This window comes from Mobula hypostoma, chromosome 12, assembly GCF_963921235.1.
Source record: "Mobula hypostoma chromosome 12, sMobHyp1.1, whole genome shotgun sequence".
Classification (NCBI taxonomy): Eukaryota; Metazoa; Chordata; class Chondrichthyes; order Myliobatiformes; family Myliobatidae; genus Mobula; species Mobula hypostoma.
In genome coordinates, this window is record NC_086108.1 from 4,275,584 (window position 1) to 4,287,846 (window position 12,263).

Consider the following 12,263-nt stretch of genomic DNA (forward strand, 5'->3'; position numbering starts at 1 on the left):
CAAAGAAAGAGAGAGCAACAGAATGCGAGTTACATCGTACAATAAGCCTGATGAGCCACGTGACAAAAATTATTCTCAGAGTAATCATAATGAAAGCAAGACGCTGTATAAAACCAGAAATCAGTAAAGAACAATCCGGCTTTGTGGAAAACACTGGAACCAGAAATGCGATTTTCATGGTATGGATGATCTGTGAACGAGCCATCCAGGTACAAAATGACATCTACCTATGTTTCATCGACTATAAAAAAGCTTTTGACACTGTCAGATGACAAGATCTTCTGGAAATGTTTCAAAATTTTGACATAGATGGGAAAGATATACGTTTCTTAAGAAACTTATACTGGGACCAGACAGCATCCATCAGAATAGAAGAAGTGAGTGAGTATGTGAATATCATGAGAGGAGTCAGGCAAGGTTGTGTCTTTTCGCCAGACTTTTTCAACCTGTATAGTGAAAATATCTTGAGAAGTATCAAAGACATCAAAGGATTCACAATTGGAGGCCATAATATAAATAACATCAGGTATGCTGATGACATCATACTAATAGCTGACTCAGAAACAAAACTTCAAGAACTACTCACTATAGTGGCAGCAGAAAGTAATCACAGAGGCCTCTCAATCAACACCAAGAAGACAGAAAGCATGGTCATCTCCAGAAAGACAAACATCCCACAATGTGAACAAGATCGGAAATACAAACATCAAACAAGTCACCAAATTCAGATATCTTGGCAGCCTAATAACAAGTAATGGCAGGTGCGACAGGGATATCAAATACAGAATAGCAATGGCGAAAGAAGCCTTCCAAAAAATGAAGACCATATTAACAGACAGAAAGATGAGTATGCACACTAAAAACAGAACACTGCAGTGCTACATTTATTCTATCCTGACTTATGGAAGTGAATGCTGGACCATTTCCCCAGCAATGGAAAAGAGACTAGAAGCAGCTGAATTATAGTTCTACTGGAGAATGTTAAAAATATCATGGACCACACACACATCAAATGAAGAAGTTCTCAGAAGAGCCCAAGACACTAGATACTAGAATACTACAGCACGTTACAGGCCCTTCAGCCCTCGATGTTGTGCTGACCCATATATTCCTTAAAAAAAAGTACTAAACCCACACTACCCCGTAACCCTCTATTTTTCTTTCATCCATGTGCCTGTCCAAGAGGTTCTTAAATACCCCTAATGTTTTAGCCTCCACCACCATCCCTCGCAAGTCATTCCAGGCACCCACAACCCTCTGTGTAAAAAACTTACCCCTGATGTCTCCCCTAAACTTCCCTCCCTTAACTTTGTACATATGCCCTCTGGTGTTTGCTATTCATGCCCTGGGAAACAAGTACTGGCTATCCACCCTATCTATGCCTCTCATAATCTTGTCAACCTCTATCAAGTCCCCTCTCATCCTTCTATGCTGCAAAGAGAAAAGTCCCAGCTCTGCTAACCTTGCCTCATAAGACTTGTTTTCCAATCCCAGCAACATCCTGGTAAATCTCCTCTGCACCCTCTCCATAGCTTCCACATCCTTCCTATAATGAGGTGAGCAGAACTGAACACAATACTCAAGTGTGGTTTCACCAGAGATTTGTTATTAGCTTCAAACTTTCTGCATAATCACTCAAAGAGTTGAACTGCATGTGCATGTAACGACAGCTGTATAACTTGTCTCCTTTCAAATCTCTTACTAACTCTTCCTTCAGTTAGTCCTGACGAAGGGTCTCAGCCTGAAACGTCGACTGTACCTCTTCCTACAGATGCTGCCTGGCCTGCTGCGTTTACCAGCAACTTTGATGTGTGTTGCTTAACTCGTCTCCTCCTACCTTAGGCCACAAACTTATCAATCACCCCTGCTGTGGACACTTTCTGGAGGTCCAAGACGCCGACTTCTACAAAGAAGGGATCCGTATGCTCCATGACTGCTGGACTAAGTGTGTCAATGTAGGAGGGGACTATGTTGAAAAATAAATGTGCGAGGCTTTCTAAAATTGACTCCTTCTACCTTAGGCCATGAATGTATCAATCACCCCTGGTATATGCTTTTATCCTATGTGTGCTCTGTGTGCTTTGTGCTGTGTGTAGCTGTTGGTACTGTATTGTGTACTTTGGTCCCAGAATAACGCTGTTTCGTTTGGCTGTATTCCTGGGTACTCATGTATAGTTGGGTGACAATTAAACTTGTACTTGATCTTGGTCTTGGTGCGTATATGGACCAAGATACCAGAGGAAGTGGTTGAGGGAGGTACATTAACAACATTTAACAGGCACTTGTCCAGGTATATGGACAGGAGAAGTTTAGAAAGTTATGGGCCATACATGGGTAAACAGGACTAGCCAAGGTGGGACTGTTAGTCAGTCTGGACTAGTTAGGCCTTTAAGACCCAGTGATCTGTTGAAATTCAGTGCAGAGTGGGCCCTTCCAGCCCTTCACCCCACGCCAGCCAGCAATCCCCTGATTTAACCCGCTAATCACGGGACAATGACCAATTAACCTACAAACCAGTACGTCTTTAGACTGTGGGAGGAAACCAGAGCACCCGGAGGAAACCCACACGGTCACGTGGAGCATGTACAAACTCCTGACAGGCAGTGGCGGGATTTTGAATCCAGGGTCTCCTGTACTGTGAAGCGTTGTGCTAACCACTACGTTACCGCGCCACCCCAAGGTTTTATTGAAACCTACTGAAAGACCTGGACAGAGTAGGCATGGAGAAAAGATTTCCATTGGGAGGAGAGTCTAGGATCTGAGGGCACAATCCACTGGCAGGTGAGACTGGAACTGAGCGACATGGTGTTGAGATTGGGGGGAGTAGGTTTAGGATGGAGATAAGGAGGAACTGCTTTTCCCAGAGTAATCAGTCCATGGAACTCTCCATCCAGGGAAGCTGGACAGTCCTCGCAGTGGGTTGTGTACAAAGCTAGGTAGGCAGTTAGAAACACCTTCTCAAAAATCAGAGAGTCAGAAGCTTCCTTCAGAGTTTTTAAATGAGAAAACTTTGTGAAAAGATACTTTTTCAAGAGCAAATGCCTCCAAAAGAACCATTACCTTGTCTTTGGGTTTGGAGTCTTGTGTGCCTCAATGACCCAGAGCACTATGTTGGCTGGAGTCGGGGCCTTGTGCTTTGGCTCTTGGTAGGGTCACCCATGCCAAACAGGTCAAAGGGTAGAGGCCAGACTCAGAGTGCTCACCTGTCCTCCAAGTTCGAGGGTTCAGCTCAGGGCCAACAACCCTGACTGGTCAAACAAAAACAATTGTTGCAGAAACAGCAACGAAGAATCCTGTATCTGCATGTGACAGTATTCCTGAATCTCTTCCCAGGATATGCATGACTGACAATAGAGAAAACCGAGAGGAAGCTACTGGCGTGATGAAAGAAGGCCTGAACACCAGCCCTAAACTACATGGGTCACAATAAAGATGGCCAAGGCCGGACAGAGATGGAGGGCAGTCGTTTCTGCCCTGAACACCAACAGTGTAGCAGGCAGTTATTAAAGGGCAAATGAGTGAATAGAGATGGATGTCTTTCTACTGTGTCTGCTTCAAGTCGAAATCTGAATTAACCTGCGCAGGAAATGATGTAAAAAAAACAGCTTTCGAACAGAAAATGATGTTGGTACAAAACAAACAGCTGCCTCTAGGGGCAGAACAAAAGCAGTGGAGGTTACCTCATTAAATATATTCAAAAGTTAGTCAGATTTGTTTTTTTTTTGCATACAAGGGGAATTGAGGGTTTTGAGGAAGGTGGGGCTGGGTCCATGGACAGATCAGCTATGACCTTATTGAATGGCAGGAGAAGGACAAGATGGCTGAATCCTGCACCTGTTTCGTCTGTTCACAGCCTCAGAAGAAAAGAATGGCCTTTTCTCACTGGTCGCCCCGCTATAGGAAGGATGTTGAGGCTTTGCTGAGGGTCCAGAAGAGGTTTACCAGGAGGCTGCCTGGTTTGGAGGGCATGTGCTATCACGAGAGGCTGGATAAACTTGGGTTGTTTTCTCTGGAGCAGCAGAGGCTGTGGGGAGATCTGATAGAGGTTTATACGATTACGAGAGGCAGATCGAGTGGACAGAGAGTATCTCTCTCCCAAGGTTGACATATCTAATACCAGAGGGCATGCATTGAGGGTGAGAGGGGATAGGTTGAAGGAGGATGTGAGGAGTAAGTTTTTTACTCAGTGAGTGGTGGATGCCTGGAATGTGCTGCCTGGTCTGGTGGTAGAGGCAAATACATTAGAGGCTTTTAAGAGACATTTCGATAGGAACGTGAATGTGAGGAAGATGGAGGGATAGGGACATGGTGTAGGGAGGAGGGATTGGTGTTTGGGTGTTTTATATTTTACCTGTTTTGGCACAACATTGTGGGCCGAATGGCCTGTTCCTGGGCTGTACTCTTCTATGTTCTATGAGGAGAAATTTCTTCAGCCATCTTCAAGCCTTCACCAGTACCCTGGGGTCTACTTATAGTGGGCAGTTACCCTAGCAACCTTCAGCATGTGGGGGGAAACTGGAGCACCCAGGAAACCCACCAAGTCACAAGGAGAGTGTACGGTCTGCACTGTAGCTCTAGAGTTTGCGATCGAACCCAGGTCCTCTGGAGCCGTGAGACCGGTGTTCTACCCGCTGCGCCGTTGCGCTGCTCTGCGTTCCGTGAATGGATGAAGGTGGGCAGGGGAGAGGGGTTAATATGGTCGGAGGGTGGACACCTGACCCGTGTTGTGTTTGCCCCACAGGTGAGACGGTAGTGGGCAGTCCTGCCGCAGGATCGGCAGCCCCCGCGCCCGGCAGCGCCTCGCCCCCTCAGGGGGCAGCCTCGCCCGTGGACAAGAGCGAGTCGAACCCCCAGCACGCCATCCCCCGAAGGCACGCGCCGCTGGAGCAGCTGGTGAGGCAGGGCTCCTTCCGCGGGTTCCCCGCCCTCAGCCAGAAGAACTCACCCTTCAAGCGGCAGCTCTCCCTCCGCCTCAACGAGCTTCCCTCCACCCTGCAGAGGAAGACGGCCGAGTTCGAAGTCAAGAGCCCAGGTGAGAAGCCCATCTGGATAGTCCTAAAGGGGCAGGTGGGGGCCTCATCAAAAGTATCTCAGGAAGGCTTTAGAAAGGGTGCTGAGGAGCATATAGTTGGCAAAGAAGGCATTCCTTCAGTTGTCTGAGGCATTGGTTCTACGAGTGACCTTGGACCCCATGTCAGAGGAAAGATCTACTGGCCCAGGAGAGGGTCCAGAGGACGTTAATAAGAGTGAAAGCCTTAACGTACAAGGAGTGTTTGATATCTTTGAGCCTGTTCTTGCTGGAGTTCAAAAAGATAAGGAAGGGGTAGGGGCCTCATTGGAACCTACCGAATATTGGAAGGTCCAGGTACCATGGGCAGGGAGAGACTAGGATTTCCAGAATAGAGGGAAATCCGTTTGGAATGGAGATGAGGAGGAATTTCTTGAGCTGGAAAGTGGTGAATCTGTGGAATTCATTACCACAGGTGGCTGTGGAGCCAAGTCATTGGGTGTATTTAGAGCAGAGATTGGTAGTTTTTGATAACTGTTATGGGCAGAAGATGGGAGAATAGGGTCAAAAGACAAAAAGTCAGCTACAATTGGGCTGAAAGGCCTGTTCCTGCTCCCATCCTATGGTTTTAGGACGTCGTTCTGCAGCTGTATAAAACTTTGGTAAGGCCCCACTTGGAGTATCGTGTGCAATTCCGATTGCCCTAATACAGGATGGATATGGAGACCTTGGAAAGGGATTTGCCAGGATACTGCCTGGATTTGAAGAGGTTGCACAGACCAGCGTCGTTCTCTCTGACGCACCGAAGACCAAGGGGCGAGCTGATAGAGGTTAGAGACGCCTAGATGGAGTGCACAGTAAAATCTGTCCTTCCCCAGGATAGAATTGTTGATTACCAGAAAGCATACAGTAAATTGCGCCCTGCCACCCAGCACCTCACTGATTTAACCCTAGTCTGATCACAGCACAATTTACCATGACCAGTTAGCCTACAAACCGGTACACCTCTGGACCATGGGGGAAACTGGAGCTCCCATGCACAGAAAGTACAAAATGTACAAATTTGCTTGACGAAGGAGGCCAGAACTGAACCTGAGCTGTAATAGGGTCGCATTAACCACTACCCTACTGAGGTACCCAAACCCATATCTTCCACTGCAAGGAAAAAAGTCACCTTCCCCTCTCCCCACCCCTTCCAATGTCCAGTTATTCTGCCTGATCTTCTACCTGGTGGCAGGGGGAGAAAGAGAATGGCCAAGGTGGGAGGGGGTCATGGAAGGTAGAACATAGAACTCTACAGTCAGTACAGGCCCTTTAATCCACGATGTTATGCAAATTTTTAATCTATTCCAAGATAGGAGCCCTTCCCTCCTACAAAGCCCTCCATTTTCCTATCATTCATGTGCCCATCTGAGAGTCTCTTAAACACCCCTGATGTATCTGCCTCCATCACCACCCCTGGAAGGGCTTTCCATGCACCCACCACTCTCTGCGTAAAATATACTGATTATTTTTATTCTATTTAGAGATACAACCTTGAGTAGTCTCTTCTAGCCCTTCGATCCACACTGTCCCGCAAATCCCAACAATACCGTGAGGAATTCTTCCTAGAGGTGCTGCCTGGCCTGCTGCGTTCACCAGCAACTTTGACGTGTGTTGCTTGAATTTCCAGCACCTGCAGATCTCCTCGTGTTTGAGGAAACTTCACTCAGGTTGTGGAATGAGCTGCCTGTCAGCACAAGTGGTGCGTGCGAGCTCGATGTCAACGTTTAGGAGAAGTTTGCACGGGTACATGGATGTTAGGGCATGGAGGGCCATGGTCCTGGTGCAGGTCGATGAGAGTAGGCAGTTTAAATGGTTGGGCAATGGGCCGAAGGGCCTGTTTCTGTCCTGTACTTTTCTGTGACTCTATTACAACACAGTGGTGTATTGGTTAGCACAACACTCTATAGTACCAGTGATCCGGGTTCGGTCCCACTGCTGCCTGTAAGGAGTTTGTATGTTTCTCCCCGTGACCGTGTGGGTTTCCTGCGGGTGCTCCGGGTTCCTCCACAGTTGAAAGATGTACTGGTTGGTAGGTTAATTGGTCAATGTAAGTTGTCCCGTGACTGGGCTCGGGTTAAATTAGGGGATTGCTGGGCGGGGCGATGCAAAGGACTGGAAGGGCCTGTTCTGCATTGTATCACAATAAATAAATAACCCTAATTTAAACCTGGCTAATCATTTAAAAATGACCAATTAACCTATCCAATACATCTTTGGACTGTGGGAGGAAGCCAGAGCACCCCGGGGAAACACGCGCGCCCCGGGGAAACCCGTGCGTTCCCCGGGGAGGACGTACAGACTCCTCACAGAGGGCAGCTGAATTGAACTGCGAACTCCATCAGCCCCAGGTGTAACAGGGTGGCGCTGATTACATTGACTGCTCTCCTAAGGCAGTGGGTACTTTACAGAAATATGCCTTTTGAGTTTCATACTCTGTGTTTTTGCTCGGTTATTTTCTGTTGTTGTTCGCGTGGTTTTTTTCACCTAGAGGAGGGGAGATTGATCTCTGATCTTTCTCATTGAACGGCTTGGTTCCATGGTGGCTGTCTATGGGGAGACGAATCTCAGGGTTATATATTGCATACATAGTTTGATAATAAACATTCTTTGAACTTTGAAATTATTGGATTAAAGAGTAGACACAGTAAGTGGGGACAGCAGGCTAAGTTTACGTGACAGATGGGGCTGTGTCTGCAGCTCTACGATTTCTTCTCCTGAGCAGAGTAGTTGCTGTACCAAGGTGTGGTCCTCCCCGGCAGGATGGCTGGTGTGTTCTGTAAGAATCGGTGAGGGTCGTCCAGCGCCGATGGGAAGTTATTTGCTCTGTCCGAGTAGGAGAGGAGTTTAGGGCAGGTGATGCTCAGGACGATTCCGGTGGGACTGGATTGGGGTGTGCAGCGGTACTGACCTTTGACCGTTTCTGGTTTGCCCTCTCACCCCAGTGCCGGAGTTTGACTCGTCCCCCAGCAACGAAGCGGGCAACGTGGAGCCCCTCTGCCTCCAGGGTAACGCAGCCGTCCACAAGCCCCTCGCCGATCCGTTCTCCAGCACGCCGGCCAGCTGCCTGGTCACTACGGGTGTTGCCACGCCACCCCCACACGCACCGCAGGGTAAGTGCCTGGTGGGGGTTGAGGGGGAGGCAGGGGTGGAGCTGGGAGCACTCCTGGAGCGTACCTGGGCCCGTTTCTGTACGGTGTGCTGCGTCTTCGTGGAACTTCTTGCAGAAGTGATGGAAACAGGGTTGGTTTATTACCACTGACAGATGTCGTTAAATTCGTTGTTTCATGCCAGCTGTACAACATAATACATAAAATATACTATAAGTTGCAATATTATATTAAAAAATGAAATTAGTGGTGCAAGAAGAAAGCAAAAACAGTGAAGTAGTGCTCACGGTTTCGTGAACCTTTCAGCAATCTGACGGCAGAGGGGAAGAGACTGTTCCTGAAACATTGAGTGTGTGTCTTCAGGTTCCTGTACCTCCTCCCTGATGGGAGTAACAAGAAGAGGGCATGTTCTGGGTGGTGGGGGTCCTTAATGATGGATTTTATCAGGCATCATCTTTTGAAGATGTTCTTGGTGGTGGGGAAGCTAGTGAAGATGACTGGGTTATCTGAGCTTACAACACTGCAGGCTTTTCTGATCCTGTGCAATGACCGCCCCCCGCCTCTTAGCAGATGGCGACCAGCCAGTCAGAATGCTCTCCCCAGTATGTAGAGCAGGGATTCCCATCCTTATCTATGCCATTAACCGAGGGGTCCGTAGATCCTGGGTAGGGAACTGTTGATCGAAAGGAATTTGCAAGTGTCTTCGGTGACAAACCAAATGCCCTCAAACTCCTAGTGAAATATAGCCGCTGGCGTGCTGCTTTGTAGCTGCTGTTGGGCCAAGGATAGATCTTCAGAGATGTTGACACCCTGCTCACCCTTTCCACTACCGATCCCTCGATGAGGACTGATGTGTGCTCCCTCCACTTCCCCTTCCTGAAGTTTACAATCAGTTCCTTGGTCTTACTGACACTGAGTGCAGGGTTGTTGTTGCAACCCCACTCAACCAGCTGATCTGTCTCGCTCCTGTGTGCCCTCTCGTCACCATCTGAGATTCTGCTGACAGTAGTGCTCCACGCCCTCCAGGTATCGAGCTTGTAGATCAGAGAGTGCCAGCTGCAGGCAGAGAATAGAAGGCAGGTGGGAGGCTCATCGGGAACAGAGAACACAGTATAGCCCACAGCGTCCATGCCAAATAGTTTCTGCCTGCATATCCCCCCATTCGCTACATATTCACCTGTATATAACTGCCAGTATTGTAACTGCTTCTACCACAATCCCTGGCAACCAGTTCTGAGCATCCACCGCTCTCTGTGTAAAAACACTACCTCGCTATTTACAATACAAGAGCAACACCTTATTTTCCTTCTGGGCAGCCTGCAATCTGATGGCATGAATATCGATTTCTTCTTCTGGTAAAGAAAATTTCCCTCCCCCTCCTCTCTACTTCTATTCCCCACTCTGGCCTCTTACCTCTTCTCTCCTGCCTATCACCTCCCCCTGGGTCCACCCTCCTTCCCTTTCTCCTCTGGTCCACTCTCCTCTCCTATCAGATTCCTTCCTCTCCAGCCCTTTACCTTTCCCACCCACCTGGCTTCACCCATCACCTTCTCACTATCCTCCTTCCCTTCCCCCTTTCTTTTTATTCTGGTGTCTTCCCCTTCCTTTCCAGTCTGATGAAGGGTCTCGGCCCAAAACATCTACTCAGAAGGTCAGGTGGCATCTATCGAAATGAATCGATCGTTGACTTTTCAGGCTGGAAGGTGACAGGTGAAGCCAGATGGTGGGAAAGGTAAAGGGCTGGCAAGGAAGGAATCTGATAGGAGAGGAGAGTGGACCAGAGGAGAAAGGGAAGGAGGGTGGACCCAGGGGGAGGTGATAGGCAGGTGAGAAGAAGTGGAAGGTCAGTGCAAATAAAGGAAAGACTGTGGGGTGGAAGTTTGTTTACCGGAAGGAGAAATCGATAGGTATGCTATCGGGTTGGAGTTACTCAGATGGAATACAAGGTGTTTGCTGCTCCATCCTGAGGCTGGCCTCTTCTTGGCACAAGAGGAGGACCTGGATCAACGCTTTGAAATTTATTTCAAATGCCCGATTCTGATCCTAAAGCTTATGCCACACATTTCAAAGATGAATATTATTGCATTTGTCACACGTACATCGAAGCATACAGTGAAATGTGTCATCTTGCGTCAACAAACAACACGGTCGGAGATGGTGCTGGGGGCAGCCTGCTAGTATTGCTATGCTTCAGACACCCACGTCGCAAGCCCATGACTCCCTGACCCTAACCCGAGCGCCTTTGGAACGTGGGAGGAAGGCCACGTGGTCATGGGGACAAAGCATGAGCTCCTTCTGTACAGCGGTGGGAATTGAAGCCAGTTTGTGCTGCTGTAAAGTATTACACTAACCTCTGTACTACTGTGACACTCTTATAAGACAGGGGTTCCCAACCCGGGCTCCACAGACCCCTGGCTTAATAGTATTGGTCCCTGGCATCAAAAAGCTTGTGAAGTCTTGTCTTAAGCATTGCTACCATCAGGGAGGAGGTACAGGAGCCTCAACACACACACTCAACATTTTAGGAACAGTTTCTTCCCCTCTGCCATCTGATTTCTGAGTGGACATTGAACCCAGGGACACTACCTCACTGCTTCTGTTTTCTCTCTCTTTTTTTGTTGCTCTCTTTTGCTCTACTATTACATACCGTACTGTGCTGTACAGAAGTCTTGGGCACAGATATATAAGCTCAGGAGCCTGAGACTTTTGCATAGAAACCATAGTAATTTTATGTATTGCATCGTACTGCTGCCACTAAAAGTACAATTTTCATGACGTATGTGAGTGGTGATAAACCTGATTCTGATCTGGGTCTCTATTGAGGACTGAGAGTGGGAAGGGGGCAGGGAGAGGGGAATCATGGTTGGGAAAAGGGGAAGGGAGAGGGGAGGGAGCGGGAAGCACCAGAGAGACATTCTGTAATGATCAATAAACCAATTATGTGGAATCAAATGACCTTGCCTGGTGTTTCAGGGCTGGGTGTGTCTGCACCCTCACCACCCCTCCCCTCACCCCAGCGTCCCTGCACCCCTCCTGATACATACACACAACACCTAAGACTTTTGCACAGTACAGTGTGACCTCTAGTATTTAACATTTCTACCCTGCGATAAAGGTTTTAACTACCGACCCTATCTACGACTTTCATAATCTTACTAACTCCTATCAGGACTTCCCACGGCCTCCAGCACCCCAGGGAAGACAACCCAAGTGTGCCCACCCTCTCCCTGGATTCTGACAGTCGAGCCTGTCTCTGTGTCTGATGACAGAGTTGAATGGGAAAAGCTGCAGCTCTGAAAGAGGCTCTTTGGCCCATAGACTCCATTCTGACCCTTCAGCATCCAGTTTACTCTCCCCACATTCGTTCCAGATTTTAACACTCACTTTTACAGAGGCACAGTGGCGTAGTGGAAATGCTTTACAGTACCAGCGTCCTGGGTTCAATTCCCAGTGCTGCCTGTAAGAAGTTTGTACGTTCTCCCTGTGACTGTGTGGGTTTCCTCCGAGTGCTCTGGTTTCCTCCCACAGTCCAAAGATGTACCAGTTGGTAGGTTAATTGGTCATTGTAAATTGTCCTGTGTGATTAGGCTGGGGTTAAATCGGGCGACTGCTGGGGAGGCGATTTGAAGAGCCAGAAAGGCCTGTTCTGTCAACACACACAAAATGCTGGTGAACGCAGCAGGCCAGGCAGCACCTATAGGAAGAGGTGCAGTCGACGTTTCGGACCAGGACCCTTCGTCAGGCCTATTCTGTGTTGTATCTCGATACGTTATCTAGATAGCCAGATAGACAGATTAGCCAGGCAGACAGACTTTTGTTTAAAACTGCCAAGCTGCATGTCATTTTTGGGGGATGAGGAGGACTCTGGGGCAGCCACGTGGTCACGGGGAGAAGGTGCAACCTCCACACAGCCAGCACCAGAGAACGGCATCGAACCCGAATAAAATTGCAAACATGATCACTTTGATTTATAACAAAGAAATGAACCCGTTTGGTAAATTGGCTTATTGTTGTCATACATATCGAGAAACTTGTGTTTGAAACCCTCCATACAGATCATTTAACCACATCTGTGCACTGGGGGAGAACCAGGTGAAATGATC

General features: G+C 48.2%; 1 protein-coding gene across 3 annotated transcripts in view; it reads left to right on the forward strand.

Moving 5' to 3' along the window:
* The window catches only part of numbl (NUMB like endocytic adaptor protein), a 238,207-nt gene that overhangs the window by 216,946 nt on the left and 8,998 nt on the right, over positions 1-12,263 (forward strand). For all 3 annotated transcript variants that reach the window (XM_063063507.1, XM_063063506.1, XM_063063505.1), the window contains 2 exons: positions 4,742-5,032; positions 7,996-8,163. In XM_063063507.1, coding sequence (XP_062919577.1) covers positions 4,742-5,032; positions 7,996-8,163 — 459 coding nt within the window. The remainder of the gene's footprint in view (positions 1-4,741; positions 5,033-7,995; positions 8,164-12,263) is intronic.